At 37.9% G+C, this 17,858-nt stretch overlaps 1 protein-coding gene across 1 annotated transcript in view; it reads right to left on the minus strand.

The window, feature by feature from the left end:
- Positions 1-11,400: 11,400 nt before the first annotated feature.
- LOC127419286 (bone morphogenetic protein 7-like) overlaps positions 11,401-17,858 on the minus strand; it is an 86,173-nt gene continuing 79,715 nt past the window's right edge. Inside the window, exons 4-7 of the mRNA XM_051660577.1 lie at positions 17,445-17,648; positions 15,499-15,575; positions 12,912-13,022; positions 11,401-12,360 (exon numbers count right to left, since the gene is read on the minus strand). Of these exons, the coding sequence (XP_051516537.1) occupies positions 12,211-12,360; positions 12,912-13,022; positions 15,499-15,575; positions 17,445-17,648 (542 nt within the window). The 3' untranslated portion in view covers positions 11,401-12,210. The remainder of the gene's footprint in view (positions 12,361-12,911; positions 13,023-15,498; positions 15,576-17,444; positions 17,649-17,858) is intronic.

A 17,858-nucleotide genomic window follows, 5' to 3' on the forward strand; every position in this document is an offset into this window, starting at 1 on the left:
AGCAACCTGGAGTTAAGTACCTTGCTCAAGGACACAATGGTGATGGCTGTGGGGATTGAACCTTCTGATTACCAGTTATGTGCTTTAGCCCACTACGCCACCACCACACCACACATCGTTCCAAGCCGCTGGTAGCCGCCAGGGTTCGGAAATGAAGGGCATAATTGGACACAGATCCATTACCTTGGTGGAGACAGTATAAATGTTCATGAGCTAGGGAGCCTCCAATGGGGCGGCCAAACACCTCCTTGAAATTTGTGACAAACGTATTGTAGGTTTGGATGGCGGGGCCATTTTGATCCTATATTTTCATTGCCCATTGTAGAGCTCGACCAGAGAGCAATGATATAAGGTAAGCTACCTTCGCTCGTTCAGAGGTGAATCTGCCAGGCTGCATCTCCACTGAGAGCGAACATTGTAGTAAAAACCCGTTGCAGTCCTCTGCCGACCCAGAGAAGGGCGCTGGTGTCGCTATTGAACTGGGAACGCACATTGAGGAAGATGCGGGAGTAGCGGAGGCTGTGGCCGCAGAGGTATCATTCAGGTTTTGTTGGGGTATTTCTGGAGCATTAGAAGTTGCTGCAGGGAACAAAGTCTGTCGTAATTGATTTACCAGGGTGTCTATTGTTTCGTTGAAGGTGCTCAGATCGGTTCCCGCTGGATTCATGGTGGGTCTAGTCTTCTGTCACGACACACAGACACAGAAGAAGGATTGAACCCAATAGCGGGAGCTTTATTGAAGAAGATCTTTAGGTAAGTCAAATGTTATAGGAGAGATTGGTAACTTAACTTCAAATGACAGAGTTCGTGTTTCCAGGGAGTTTGCGGAAGGAGTGCCAATCCAGGAAGTCATAGGAAGAAGATGAGTCCTTGGGATCGCTGAGATGAGGAATATCGAGGAATAGAATGGAGCTTCATGTAAGTCAAGTTTGTAGGAAGAGCAGGAAAGTCTGAGTGTTCCTTGTGGAGACTAGGCAAGGATGGAGTGGTGGGGTGAGTATTTATAGGGGTGATGTGATTGAGTGCCGGAGCAATCACAGCAAATATTTCAAACATTCAAGTATTCAAAGTCCTTGTTTTGGTGCCACTTCTGTAACAGTGGTGGCCCCCAAAATAAATGTAAACACATTTTTTCCCTTTATAAATAAATTTGGGCGCCAGACAAGATAAACCCTTGTCAAAAAGAATGCAACCTCGGGTAGCTCTTTTAAAGCCACCAGTCACAGCAAAAATTTAGCAAAAAACAGAGATAAAACAAGTGCCAGTGACAAACACTATACAATATTTATTTTAAACAATAGTTAAAATGTAGATCAAATAAGTAAAGCAAACAATCAATTAAATTAAACAAGTGACAAACCCATCTGTGTGTATGTGGATGTGTATATAGAGTATGTGTGTATGGGTGCATGGGAGAAAGTTCGAGCGCTCTGGGATCAGAGAAATAGTGTGCACTGGTCAGGAGTGCATTTGCATGTACCTTGAATGAGTGTGAGGCACAAGCGGCAAAAACACAGAGGGTAAGTTAAACCTTAAGGGATCTGGGCTGGTCAGAATAGCTTCTTAGCTTCCGATGTTGGCTCCAGATCTACTTCGTCGCAGAGCAATTCAGCGGTCGGCAGGCTCCGTACTTGCCACTCCACACAAAACAGGAATTGTTTCACTGGTAACCGTCCCATCAATACATTCAGGCAAAACACCAACTGTAATGTCAGGTGCTGTTTATGAGTCCTTTTTAGATCTCACATCTCCATTGCCATTCCATTTAATTTAATTTCCCACTGCACAAGTACGCAATGGCAAATTTTCTCCTTTCACCAACTCTGTACACAACTTTGTCCCACCACACCTGTCACACCTTAAGGGGTGGCCATTTTATAATCTCAGATTGGGGAATGGTGGCGGATCCACATTTTCACTCCGCCACACTCTTCCCCCCTTGAGAAGACAACCCATGGTTGGTGATGAATAGTGAAGATCTCTCACCTGGGATTGTAGGGTGTGTGACCAGGAATTCATTCCTTTTCACCACTTCCTCATTTTTGAAGCCGATTTCAGCCTTGAGGTGTCTTGCTCTTGAGAACGGGTGGCATTAAGTTGTATTTTCTCAGCTTGACACTTCACACACACCTCTTGATGAAGTTCCAAATGTCTGTCCACATTTTTGGCCAGAATGCTACATCCTTGAGATGCTTATAGGTCTGGTAGACTCTTACATGCCCATTCATTGGGATGGCATGATAGCGTTGGAGGACTCTGGGGATGTGGATCCGATGGTGAACCTTTGTTCGACCTGGTTGAAAGACATCTGTCTGAACATTAGTCTCATGGATTTTATGTAGCAGTTGGGTCTCAGAAGGTAGGTAAGCTTGAATGGAACTTAAGAGGGAGAGGCCAATGCTTGAACTTTTCATGCTGGTTGTTTGTTGGGCTGATGGCTGGGTGGGTGTAAGGTTTGAAGTTGTGTGTAGGTATTTTTTAGGTGGGTGCTGATGAAAGTGCTGTAGATAGTTCAACGGAGTCACTGTGATGTCCCATTGAAACTCCAACAGTAGCTGTTTGACTCGGAAACACATCTCCGACACCAAAGTTGCCTTAAATTTCTTTAGCTCCTCTGTAATCCATAGGTTAATTTCAGTCATGAGTTGATCCATCTCTGATTTAAAAGTCGAACGTTTTCCATTCAGATCTTTGTGTGTGATGGAAGAGGAAGAAACCCTGGCTGCAAATGTCCCTGGTGAGGGGAATGAAGTAGTTGACAGGGTAGGGACATGAAGAAAAGTAGGGATGTGAAATGGAAACATCATGACAAAAAGGTGGAGAGTCTTCATCAGGTACTTCTATTTCCACAAATGTTGATTGGGGGGATTGGGGGTAAGTGGCCATGTTCAATGTTATGTGTGTTTGTGGATGTAATGTGTACAAATGTTGTGTAAAATATCCATAGATTCAGTCCAACAACTCATAGATGTGAAGTTTAAAGTGTGCACATACAACACACATTTTTTTTCACAATTTCAGTACACAGATATAATGAACAAATTCCAAAATAAAATAAACCTGGCTACAATATATGTTTGTTTATTTTTTTCTATTTTTTTATTTTTATTTTTTTTCAGTTGAACATCAATCAAAAGCAAAGGTTTGGGTGTAAATCACATTCAAAATGTTCAGCCCACAAATAAAAAAATAAATTAAATATTACAACATCATAAGGGTTAAGATCTCCAAGTTCAACAAACCTCTCAAATACTTTCAGTTTTCAGTCATCAAATAAATCACAAACTCAAATATTCAAGTTCAAGTGGGGTCACTTTTTTTCCCCTACAATTACAGGTTCAAGTCAAGAACAACAAATAGCCTATTCATGTGTTCAAGTCCAGTTAAAGTGTTTGGTTTAAATCAAGAACAACAAATTCCTACATAGAAATCAGAATTCACAGTTACACTTTTTTCTTTTCTTTTTTCCCAACAGTTCACACAGTTTTCATGTGCCAACAATCACCAAGTTTAAATGTTCAAGTCCCTGTTCAGGCACCACTTCTGTAATGGTGACTGCCCAACGGTTTCTTTTAAATCAGTAATTTAATTAAATAACTGAATTAAATAATTCGGGCACCAGACACGTCAAAGCCTGTCAAAAAATTATTATCCCAAAATAGCTCAAAAGCCATCGGTTACATAGAGGGGAAAGAAATCCAAATTAATAATAAAACTAATAAATTGTTTTGTTGTTTATTTTTTTTATTATTATTTTAATTCACCCAAAACAGTACTTTAATTTGTGTAAAGGTATTTGTTCAATAAATTCACAACAAAATGGTTCAGTTTCTCCAACTATATTGTCTCAGACAATTAACTTACAAAATAACAAATAACAATTTCAATCTCTCAAAATTTTGCCATTGTATAACAAGAAAAAACACTATAACAAATATATATATAATATATATATATATATATATATATAATATATATATATATATATATATATATATATATATATATATATATATATATATATATATATATATATATATATATATATAAGAGAAAAGGGTAAAGAATAATTTATAAAATATTGCAAAAACACAATCACTTGAAATAATTCTTTTTAATTTCCGTCTAATTGCTTTCCAGTTTTTCACAGACATTTTAAAGGGCCGGTAGTCAATTTCTCCGTACCGCCACATGTTCTGGCACTGCTCCTCTGGCGGATGAATCTTCCAATTTGAGTTTGACTGGAGTCATAACGTGCTATTTTCATGTTGATATTATGTTATACAATTAAACGTTTGAAACGCAAATAGTACTTGTTTTGATGAAGATAAACAACACTCTTATTTACATATTTGAATTAATTTTACACTTAAATCGCTTTTCTGTCACTACACTCAAAGCACTTTTATTAAATGTAAAAATAATATGCTTAAATATGCAATATAACAATTACAAGAAGTAAATTTCTGAAGTCATACATATTAAACATGTCACAGTAACTTCACCGGACAACATAGATACATTGTGATCGGTTAGCACATGAGTAATGTTCAATTCATAAAAGCATGACTTAAGGAATAATTGATGATGGACCATTTAATTATTGAAAAATAATGCACACCCGAGGTGGTAATGCGGTCACGACACGCAGGCGGTCACAACGCACCAACCCTACCAGAAAACATATCCAAGCATTATAGCAGGTAAACAACTTCACCAAACGGATAACAGATAAACATCCATCTTGACTGCAAGGATGCTGTCCTGAACTGTGTGAGTGTTACTGAACTGAGCTGAACAGCGTAGTTAGTTTCTCCTGCCAGAACATGTGACAGCCGGTACTTCTTTCCTATGTGTGTGGATATGACGTAATGATGCAAACACGAACATCATGTGCCAGTAATTTTGCACCAAATCGAACCCGACACCTCAAAATACAAATCATTTTTATAGGCTTACTGTAGTGAATCGGGGGGAGGTAAGGGCATTGTTTCGAATATTGATTGTATATGTACTCAATCAATCATGGAAATTTGTTCATTTTTAAACAAAGATTTTACATTGTGCAGCTTTAATGTCATGAATGGTAGTATCAAGTTGAAATGGCTACATGCTTTTCTAAGAGATCTGTCTGGTTCAAACCTCCCAAATATTTTTTTTTAGACATGTGGTGGTATTGAGTTTGTTTTAAAATTGTCATTTTGAACCATCTAAATTTGAAACTAAATTTTCTTCTTTTACAGTAAGGTATTATTATACTGGGAATTGTTTTACAAACTTTTTCTCTCCACATAACTGTTCCTTGTGAAATAATATACTAATTTTAATTAATAGAAAATCTGTGTTCTTTTGTGTTTGGATGAGAAAAGAAATCTGGTCTATTTTATGTTTATTGGATGGAGTAGGAAATTCCTGACATCCACAGACTTCTATGAAAAGTACAATATAACTTGTAGTCAAAAGTCATATCTCTCTGCTTTACTCTCCAGTGATAGCAAGGTTGATCAATTTAACAATTTCTAACATCTGTTTTGTAGAGAGAAACTGTAATACAAAGACCTAAGAGCTTTGTTGACTAAAGAATGTTTTCTACTTAAGATAGAAAGAGAAGTCTTGTTTTGGAGTTTACAAAAGAGGTGGCAAAGATTAGAACATTATATTATATTTATCAAATACAAGGTCTGGTGTTACCAATTTACACTGTATCATCGCCTGATGTGGCCGCTAAAGATGTGTGAGATCACTGCAGTGGCAAGGATGGACACTAAGGCCAACAGTTACGTCAGGAAGTGGCTGGGCTTGCCAAGTTGTCTTTCAGATGTAGCATTTTTTGGAAGAAATGCCTTACAACTGCCACTAAAGTCCATCACCCTGGGTTACAAGCAGGAGAAGACAACACTGTTCTTAGAACTAAGGAATCAACAGACCAGACAGTGAGGGCTTGTCAAGCCCAGGTCCGAACAGGCTGCGCCTGGAAAGCAGAGGAGGTTGTAAACAGGGCGGTTTCAAGATTGAAGCAACAAGAGACTGTTGGAAGAACCCAATCAGGAAGAGCAGGCCTTGGATGGAGGGTGGCTCCAAAACTGTGGTCAGCAGCCTCTAAAAAAAGGAGGAAAGTGATGATAGTGACAGAAGTATCTGGGATGGAAGAGGAAGGGTACATGATTCGAGCAGTTAGCCAGCAGCAGCAAGGGTGCTGGACAGTATGGGAAGGTACATCTAATAGAGTTTTAGGATAGGCTGACCTGTGGAAGATACCCCAGGCCAGGCTAAGTTTTCTAATAAGATCCACCTATGACACTCTTCCAAGCCCTGGAAGTCTGTCTCTGTGGTATTGTAAAGAGGAGAGGTGTTCCCTCTGCGAGGCCCCAAGAGCAAATCTGCAGCACATGTTGGCTGGGTGCAAGACCGCCTTGGCACAAGGTGGCGACATGATCGGGTTCTGCAAAAGCTGGCAGAGATCCTAGAGGTGTGTAGAATGGCCTTTATTGGCCTTTATTATCCTCCTCATAGGAAGTACATTGAGTTTGTTAAAAAGGGAGGTGCCACACAAGGCACAACATGTAAGGAGACAAGGTCAATACTGGCACATGGAAGTGATTGGTCAATGGTGGTCAACCTTGGCCAGCAGCTAAAATTTCCTTCTGAAATCGCCATTACCTCCTTGGGGTCCCACCACCAGGTGATGTTCTGGGACTAATAGGGCAAAACATCCGTGATAGGTGGCTCCCAGCTGATGACCCCCTAGAAGGATGACCGAAGGCACTGGCAGAGGTGCGACAGGCAGTAATGCCCAGCAGGTTTACTCTTCTACCTGTGCATCTAACAATGCACAGTTTTACCCACACAAAAACATTCAGGGTAACACACACCACCAGATTAATGCAATAAGCATACAGGGACTTCTAGATATGTCCTTTTACAGTTGTTCACTGTAACTTCTAAGATGACTCGTACTTTTTATTTACAATGTACACTGGCTGCCAAAAGTTTGGAATAATGTACAGATTTTGCTGTTTGGAAGGAAATTGGTATTTAATTCAACAAAGAGGCATTCAACTGATCACAAATTATAGTCAGGACATTACTGATGTGAAAAACAGCACCATCACTACTTGAAAAAAGTAATTTTTGATCGAATCTAGACAGGCCCCATTTCCAGCAGCCATCACTCCAACACCTTATCCTTGAGTAATCATGCTAACTTGCTAATTTGATACTAGAAAATCACTTGCCATTACATCAAACACAGTTGAAAGCTATTTGGATCGTTAAATGAAGCTTAACATTGTCTTTGTGTTTGTTTTTGAGTTGCCACAGTATGCAATAGACTGGCATGTCTTAAATGTGCTATATGTAATATTTTTACTGTACTAAATTATAAAATGACCATAATATGTCATTAGAGAATTAGAAAAAACATGTTAAGTTGAAATACTGGCTTCTCCGATAACAATGCTACAGCCAGTATATTCTACTTTGAAGTTTCTATTCCGGGCTGGAATTTCTGTTTATGTTTTGGCCTGTGTGATCCCGCCCACTGCCCACTCACCAATAGTATTTTGACACCGCCGGGTTGCCAGATTTGATCAAGTTTGCAGGCAAGCAACACTGCATGCTGCAGCCATGGAAGCCAGCAAATGAACTGGATCAGAGATAACAGATTCCACCTGACCTAAAAAGCCTCATCATCAGTCTAAAAACCACCATGACCAGAGGCATGCTTAAACAAGGATAAATATTGGAGATGCCTTTGGAAAATAGAGACAGCTTAAAGCCCAGAAATAATTTAAAACGGATGCTGAATTGGCTAATTTGCATGTCAACATTCTGGCAACCCACATGAGATTCGAGTCTCAGGCGGGGCAGACAACTCTCCAATATTTTGGACTGCAGTATCCATTTCAAATGCTTGTTGTCAATCTCACATATAGCACCTTTTAAGGTCAATATTAGATCAAAAATGGCAAAAAAAAGAAATGGCTTTCTCTAGAAACTTGTCAGTCATTCATTGTTTTGAGTAATAAAGGCTATACAATGCTTGAAATTGCCAAAAAACTGAAGATTTCATTCAAAGGTGTACACTACAGTTTTCAAAGACAAAGGACAACTGGCTCTAACAAGGACAGAAAGAAATGTGGAAGGCCAGATGTACAACTAAACAAGAGGATAAGTACATCAGAGTCTAGTTTGAGAAAACAAAAACAAAAGGTTAGAGTGGGTAAAGAAACACAGACATTGGACAACAGATAATTGGAAAAGAGTGTTATGGATCTTAACCCCATTGAGCTTTTTATGGGATGAGCTATACTGCAGGGGCGGTACTAGGGTCAGTGGACATTCAGGGCTTAGCCCAGACCTCTGTGGATATGGGGCCATCATTTGATGAAATATCAGAATATAATACACTTTTTAATAAAAAACCTGAACACATCTATGATGTGTCATTTTATATAGTAAACTAAAAAAGTCTCACTAACTTTTGTCTCAGGTACGCTTGAAGATCAGAAATTGCATGCTTTTAAAATCTATACTTTAAATTGTAACACATTGTTTACAGCTGTATACAGTTTTCATTGAATTGTATGGTGCTTAAGTTAATTTACAAGAAAGCAGGCTGTAAACAAACTAAATTGGCACTAGAGATGAAAAATAACAGCTAGATCATCTAAAGTTTGCTATGTTTATTGCATTGTGTCTTAATATGGAGTTTTGCTAAACACGCAAATGTCCTGGCTCTTGACTTTAAAGACAGCAAATTCCTCGAATACATCTGTATATATTACTCCTTGTTTTCAGGGTTATATATCTAAATATTTGGTACTTACTCAACACAGTTTCCAAGATTCAGCCACAATCGCGTGCCTCAAACTCTCTTCTTGCATGAGCACACAAAGGCCACATGAGAGCTGGAAAGCAGCTGCCGACAAGATGCTTGGGTACTGAATTGTGTCTATATTTGGTGTTATTAATACCGTAGAAAGACAGGAATCATTAATTTATATACAGTATATTACCCTAACTTTAAAATGTAATGATAAAATAATAAAATGTAATATGTTGATTTGATACCCAAGCATCAAAACATCCGGGGCATTACGGAAAACATTTGTGGCTTAAGCCCCGGTAGCCCAGCCCTAGAGCTGCCCATGCTAGACTGTAAGGTGCGTGAGAAGTGCCTGACAAGACAGCCACATCTATGGCAAGTGCTACAGGAAGTGTGGGGTGAAATGTCACCTGAGTATCTGGACAAACTGACAGCTGGAATGCCAAGAATCTGCAAAGCTGTCATTGCTGCACGTGGAGGATTTTTTGATGAGAACTCTGAAGTAGTTTAAGTTTTCAAATTGTAATAATAATTTTTCACGTTCTGACTATACATTGTGTTCAGTTAAATGCCACTTTGGTGAATGAAAGTACCAATTTCTTTCCATAAGAGCAAAACCTGTACATTATTCCAAACTTTTGGCTGCCTGTGTGTGTGTGGTGTAATTTATTTATTTTTTCACCATTTATTAACCAATCAACAGGATTTTACTGTAGAAATGTTACAATATTTTCCCGCTAAATTTACGAATATTTGTTTGTTTTTTTTAGTAGTGAGCGTACTCGCTTGTATGCACACGTGCTGATAAAGTGAGAAAGACAAACTAAGGCAGAATTAGACTAGTTCTCATAATGCCTGAAATAGAAACAGACATTTGTATGCCTACATGCAAATGCCACCCTTGACTTCTAACTTTCTCCTGGCTGTTAATAAAATAAGTTAAGTGTTTTGAGGCTAACCATTATAGATTTGTTTGTTAGTTTTTTTCACTTTGCACATCACCTGTTGTCCAGCTTGAGAGAGTGAGAAGGAAACAGATATAATTGTAATACAATTTCCAGAAAGGACTGCTAACGGATTGCTAAAGGAAATAAACTGTTCATAATTCAGATCCAATCCTAAAGGACTTCAGTAAGAATGTTCTAAGAATCAAATAAGATCAAACAGAATAAATATTTGGGTATTTTAGTTCATCCAGTAGGATGTGACAAACGTTATAATTAATAAATTGAATAAAGATATTGGAATTTTAATTTGGAGGACAGAATGCATAAAAATTATTCCAAAATGATTTAATAGGGTTTTGAACTATGTCTTTGCTACAGGAAGAGTGTAATGCAGGGCCTGAGAGATGTTCCGTCTGCGTGTCCTAGCGTACATGCTATCCTCATCTCCTCACAGTGAATGCATGTGCAGACTGCAGGTCAGAGGGTTAAGGCTAGGATATGAGGCGCTTACTTTACTGAGAGCAGATTGTGTTTCTTTAGGCTTATTTATTGGGCTAAGCCTGCAGTACAACAATCAGATACTGGAATGATGTCCTCACCTCACATGCTCAAAATAAATGCCCATCTGTGGAATAAGAAGAAGAGAATGTACTGTGCCTACAACAAAAGATAAGAAAATAAAATGGGAGGAACCAGGAAAGACTTGAAAAACAGTGGAGGAGTGAACCAATCTACTACTTTCTCTTATTTTAAAATATGTTGTGTGAACATTGTTTCACGTAGCAAGAATTTTGATTATCGGCATAAATTCTGGTCCACTTTGCAGCTTATTCTTGTCAAAACTCATCCACTTGAAGAGACTGCCTGGAAATAAAGCGACCAGCCACAGTTTTTGTTTTTGGGTTATCTGAAATGGTTGATACCACAATAACACAAAACACAATAACCCAACAATAACACAATAATGTGTTTTTGAATAAATGCGAAGCAGGAAGCATGAAATACAAACATAAAAAATAGACCAAAATAAAGGTTTTTTATTATTATATTATTTTATTTTATATTATATTATTTTACCACAATTTTCATCGTAAATTATAAGCTGACTGTACTTTTTATTTACAACATATATTACAGCATATGCTATTATAATATATACTATAATAATATATAACATAATTTTAACAATATTTCTCCATACATTTTTAGGTGACATACTTTTATTAGCAATTTTATATTATATTATATTACTTTAACAATATTTTACTTATGTCTGTAGCACATATACAGTATTGTCTTGTTAAATATATAATAGATTTTCACAATTTATGAACCTATGAAAAGGTTTTTACTGTAGCGTTGTTAAAATCTTTTCCCACTTAATTTACTTTTTTTTTATTATTATTATTTATTTATTTTTATTCTCATTTAGGATATTTGGGAATTTTAGGACATGGAAACAGGAACCACACTATAAATAAATAAATTAATAATAATAAAAAAACATTGTCCTATATATATATATATCATTATTATTATTATTATTATTATTATTTAATTAGTGTGAAACAGAAAGCATGAAATACACACATTAAAAAAATAGACCAAAAGAACGTTTTTTTTTTTGTTTTTTTTTACTCCAAATAGGAAGACAAGGAAAATAAATACACCTTTCTTTTTCTTTCATTGAAAAACTATTTACACAGTAGAAAGCACAAGTATCATATAGAAGTGTGTACATGTGAGCATGTATATGTGTGCATACACATATTTGTGTGTCTAAGAGAGAGAAGGTAGACATAATATTTTGACATAATTTCACATGTTTTTCCATATTCAAAATATTAATTGTTGTGCACATAAGACTATTTTGCCCATTCCAAAGAGCCAATACCAATTGTCAATGATAAAAAGATCCTGGGATCAGCCAATTGCCTGAGATGTACTTATGTAGAGGTTTAAGGGGACATTTGAGTGCTCCTATTTGTATGTTAATAAGGAGCAGTCAAATGTGTGGCTGTGTGTTTTATGTGTGTTGCTGTTTCCATATGTGTGTGTTTGACATGATGTGAAAACTGCTGCATGATGCATTACAATTGAAGCCAATCAGAACATATTTTATATTTAATAAATGATAATTTAATTTAATGATATTTAATTTAATGGTATGTGGAGCAGGCTTTTGGACCAATGAGAGTTAACAATGGGTGGGGCTAACAGCTGCAATACCGCAGAAATAGAAACCAAGAAATCAACAAAATGTCCAGTCAATTGTCGCTTTTCACATAGATGGCTGGTTAGGACCAAAACTCAGATTAACATGGAAGAAATATCTTTTATCGCTTGTCGTATTATGACGTCACGTATGGTTAGGACACGGTGTGAGAGACCGAGAATGAATGTGTGTATGAGTGAGTGTGTGTATATGACAGGACTCTAGTGGCAGCCACACGCTCTGACCACCATGTTGCGATATTTCTTCAATATGACATTCGAGCTGTCATCAAAATATAGGACAGAGATGGCATGGAGTTGTGTAGGAGCGCAGCATGGTTTTGGAACCGTCTCTGGGTTGATGAAGTGAACCTGAGGAAAATGCAAATACACAGGTTTTTACTTTTATTTTTAGTAATTTTCACAAAGACAAAATGACACAAACAAGGGCGAGGATAAGAAAAAATAGTATACATATTTATTCTTATATTTATTTATATTTGTAAATGTATTTTGAATAAGTTGCAGTTATTCACTTTTCCTGATTTCCTGATATTTTGACTATATATATATATATATATATATATATATATATATATATATATATATATATATATAAAGAATCTACATAATTTTAAAAAGTAAATCAAAATATAATGTACAAATATTGTCCAATATACATTTCAAAAAGAAAAGAAAACAGTTGCCCATCCCCGCACTCCCAATATTAAAATATTATATTCAATATTATTGAAATTAAAAAAGTATTTTTGCCAATAAAGTACATTTTGCAATATAACAAATGTTCTGGCTGTTTAATTTTCTCAATTCTCCCGCCATTGGCAGGTGTGGCAAAAACTTTTTTGACCCTGGTTAGATCTATACATATCAAGTATTCATTTCATAAGTGGTGACAGGCTTACCAGTGTCTGTACAATGGCATGGTTTGTGGCATTCATATACGAATTGAGAGGAAAGGCGCATTCTCCCATACAGTAATATGCAGCGTAACCCTCGGGAGCTATAATCCAATCCTGAAAGATGGACAAAGCACAAATCTGTTAGCTTGTCACAACACCCCAGCTGGAAATCAGCATTAATTTTTTGTCATAACCCCTGAGCTAGATCTTTCCCAACCAAATGGTCTTCATTTTCATGATGTATTCTGCACGTCTGACCTTTCTCACATCACTCAGATCGTGAACAAAAAGATCACAATAAACCGTAATCTTATTCCGCACTCGTGTTAAAGAATGTGTAAAAGAATGTGTAAAATGTTATGATTCAGAAGGGAATTCGGGGAAATATAAACCAGAATCTCTGAGTTCTTGCCAATTGTTCTGAGTGAGTGTTTATGTGCTGTGATCCAGTAGGAGAGACAGATAGGCTGCAGGTGGCAAGTCTATCGGTGTGTAAATAGAAACTTGGCTCTCCTATCTCTGCTTGACTGCTGTCGCCTGCCTCTGATGTAATGCAGCCTAATGGACTGAACAACCCATTTGGTTGAAGCTTGATCTACAAAAAGTCATGAAATAGTTTTAGCCATAAACACAGTGAGAGATAGATTGGAAAGCTGTGAGAGAAGGAGAAAGAGTGGAAGGAAATAATGAGAGGGAACAGAGTTGGGAAAGGTATTAATTAGAAAAGGAGATGAAACGTAAGCAAGTTCAAGAAACCTGCTAAACAAACCATGCAATATCAGCTGGCTTTTTAAGCATGGTATCTCATTTGTTTTGGGTCTGAAATGGTCTACCAGCCCTAACCAGCTTGACCAGGATGGTCTGGCAGTTCAAAACTACGTTCATCACCCTGCTGGGGAGGGGAAAAAAAGCTAAAACCAGCATAACCATGATTGGTTTTAGCTGTTGTAAGCTGGCCATGGCTGGTTTAAGATGGTCTCCCAACCTGCCCAAGCTGGTGCTCAGCTGGTTTTAGTAGGAGGCTAGCTGATCCCCCAACCTGACCAGCTTAAAAGTGCCCCAGACTCCACTAAAATCGACTGACATGGGCTGCATTTCCCAAAAGCATCGAAAGCTTAAGTTGATCATAGAGACCATTAGCACTAATGGTTTCTACGATCTACTAAGAATAGGATGCTTTTGGGAAACGCAGCCCAGGCTGGGTGACTAGCTAAAACCGGCCTAGCAGCTAAGGCTGGTTTTAGATGGTTCTTTCAGCAAGGCAGCTAGTAGTCCATCTGATCAACCATCTAGAGCAGCTAATTACCATAAATTACCAGCTAGAAACCATGTAAAACCAGCTACGATTAGAAGCTAGATTAGAAACTAGAAAATTAGCTAGATTTTCATGTGCAGTTCAGAAATGTGTCAGAGTGCAATTCTCTGCAATGCCACAAGTGGCGCCTTGGCGAGCATTAGAGTAATCTGTGTTCTTCTACAGTCAGTTTTCATTTGAGGTCAGCTACTATCATGGTGGAGCAACAGTTTGAAGAGAATCTTGTTAAGCAAGTTAGTTTCAATTACTTAAACCGTTGGCAAGTTTACAGCTAGCTTTCTGGATAAAAACACATGGTCTACTGGCACAGACATTTGTTGGCAACTCTATCACCCCTTTGGTACTGAGGTTTTCTTTCACAGTAAAAGAGTGTTCATTGTGGCTTTAATTAAGCGCTGGAGGTCTCTGTGCTGTTGGGCATTACTATTTAAACGCAGTATGCAACTGTCTCAGGGTGCGAATCATTGTCTGCACTCCCAGTGGTAGTGACCGCATTGCAACGCTTCAAAGCGCTCTGCTCAAATGTATTGCATCGTCAACGGTCACTGTCACTCAAGTAGCCAGAAATCACCAACTCATTGAAAATGTATGACTTCACTGTCTCTGCAGATCATTGTCAGTGTCAATCCCCTTAATGCAAGGTTATGTATGTACGATGAGATTGCACGCTTGCAATGTCATAGACAAGCATTCACGTCTTACATAGAGTATGTTTCTGGCCTGAAGGGGATAGTACTGTTCATGAAGGAAAACAGTTAAATGACAGAAGAAGCAGTAAAGTAAGGATGAGAAAGAATACATGTAGGTCTAAAGGCGCGGTCACATTTACCTTTGCTCTGGGAAATTTTGCGGGCGAAATACAGTCATTTCAATTAGAATCCATGCAATTGTGTATTTTGCGCCATGGACTTACGCTGGTGGATTCCAAGTGGAGTTCGTTGAACTTTGACAGATGAATTTGCCACATTGACCAATAGGAAGTTGTTTGGTTTGAAGTGACCTGTGTGTAGGCAGTGCCTCTTGCACAGCGCTACGCTGAATATTCACAATGGACAAGGATGTCAGTTTAGCAGCGAGTTTCTTTTTAACTTCATACTTCCAGAGTATAAAGTGCAACATTAAAAAAAGGCTGCATGGCAATTCGTTTATTGCTGGGTTCACATGTGCTCAACATCCACCCACGCCTTCTTCACCAGCAGAATTTTACCATGCAAAGGTAAATGTGACCGCATCTTTAAGATGGAGATAAAGGTCAATGGGAGAGGAATATCCCACCTGCCATCCAAGGTCCCGAAAACTAACATACAACTCATGTTTCTTACAGGCCTGCTTCTGATCAGCACTGCTGTTCTCTGCAAAGAGAGGAAGAAAGAAAACTGTTTAAGTCAAAGAAACATTTAATACGTCTTCACATTACATGATAAAGTTGAGAGAGATAGAAGTTTCTGCTTATTATGTTTAAGAGGTCAGAAGAGAAATACCACATGCCACACAGACACACAAACAGGGCCTCATTTACTAACCACGTGTACAGTACACCTGCATTCGTGCCTAAAACCTGTGTGCATCTTCAAGCCAAAATATATTGATTCATCAATAAGTTTGTACTTGAATTTATTCAAAATTTAGAATCAACTGAAACCACATGTATGCAAAGATCACTGACTCCTGAAGCATTAAAAACATGGAATGTGTAAGTCAAAATGTTTTGAACAACTAAGTGATCCTACAATAAATCGTACTTATTTTGAAGTTATAAAATGTTGTAGCTCAATCTGAGTTATGTTCTGCTTAAAAATACAGCCAATCATGTGTAGTCTAGGCTTGCAGAGAGTGATGAATCACTGTACTCGAGAGGATGGGTGGAAAGCCTTTATATGGAGATGGTTTGGGCGTGTTTTATGCAATTACTAACTGTGGGCAGGCACCCCTTCATTTAGAACACTCCAGATTCATTGACATACATTCAATATAAGATAAGTTATAAGAAATAGGCCACTGAAGCTGCCCAGTGTCCCCTTCATACCAGTGCTTTGCATTAAAGCAGGTTAATTTAATATCCATTTAGAACTGTAATGCTATTCCTGTGCAAATTATCCTACAGATAATTAGACAGTAATAGAAAACACATGAACACACAAACATACACATACACACTGACTTGCCTTAAAGAAATCGTTCACCCAAAAATGAAAATGAAAGATGTGTATGACTGACTTTCTTCTACAGAACACAAATGAAGATTTTTAGAAGAATATTTCAGCTCTGTAAGTCCATACAATGCAGGTAAATGGTGTCCAAAATGCACATAAAGGCAGCATAAAAGTAATCCACATGACTCCAGTGGTTTATTCCATGTCTTCTGAAGCGATCCAATCGGTTATGGGTGAGAACAGGGTGAGAACAGACAAAAATATAAGTCTTTTTTCACTGTACATCTTGACAGCAGTCTCCTTGGCAATCATGATTTCAAGCTCGATTGCACTTCTTAGTGCCATCTAGTGCTCTGTGCATGCGTCAAGAACTAAGAAGTGTAATCAAGCTTAAAATCATGATCTTGCTTAGAGACTGCAATGGTAAGATGTACAATGAAAAAGGAGTTCTCACCCAAAACCAACTGGATCGCTTTAGAAGACATGGATTAAACCACTGGAATCTTATGGATTAATTTTAAGATACCTTTATTGGCTTTCTGGAGCTTCAAAGTTCTGGTCACCATTCACTTGCATTTCATGGACCAACAGAGCTGATATATTTTTCTAAAAATCTTCATTTGTGTTCTGCAGAAGAAAGTCATACACATCTGGGATGGCATGAGGGTGAGGGAGAATTTTCATTTTTGGTTGAACTATTCCTTTAATGTCAGAATAACCCTTTTAAGATAGCTTGAAAACATCACTAACCGAAGGGGGATAAAAACATGCTAGCTCCATGTTTTTTTTTTTTTTTTTTTTTTTTTTTTGGACATGGTACCATGTTAATAACATGTTGAACATGTATCATGGTAGTACCTCCCCAGTACCTTGTAATACCATGTAAAAATCATTCAACACCATGGTATATATTAAAGTGCCATGATATTACCATTTGATACCATCACTGTATTTTATTGTAAGGGATCTTTCTTTCCCTTTTGTTATTCCTTCCTTTAAATTTGTCTTACTACTTCTGCCTTCACTTTTTTTCTGTGTTCAGTACATTTAAAACACGTGCACACACACCTGCAATGTTGGCTACGCGCAGGGCCTCCTGGCCCTTGGCGGTTTTCGAGCGGTTGGGATTGCGCTGCTTGTTGCCGCCCTGTGCAGAGCGGATGCTGCGGATGTGGACCTCTGTAGCTTTGAAGAAGGCCACCATGAAGGGTTGTTTGCTCTGGGGGCCGCTTCGACCCACCAGCCCAGCCACCCATGGATTCACGCTCTGGCCTGCAGGGGGAGACAGAGATACAGAGATTTCAGCAAATAAACTTCGAACTGTGACATAAAGCACAGACTGCATGTGTCAAACAAGACAACGGAAATGGTCCATTTACATTTATGTTACAAAGAATTAAGAATTAAATTCTTAAGATATTTATTTGATTTTCTCACTTAGAGTTGAGATAAAAGAAATACATATTGTTAGTGGAAAGTACA

The sequence above is a fragment of the Myxocyprinus asiaticus genome, chromosome 28 (assembly GCF_019703515.2).
Source record: "Myxocyprinus asiaticus isolate MX2 ecotype Aquarium Trade chromosome 28, UBuf_Myxa_2, whole genome shotgun sequence".
Lineage (NCBI taxonomy): Eukaryota > Metazoa > Chordata > Actinopteri > Cypriniformes > Catostomidae > Myxocyprinus > Myxocyprinus asiaticus.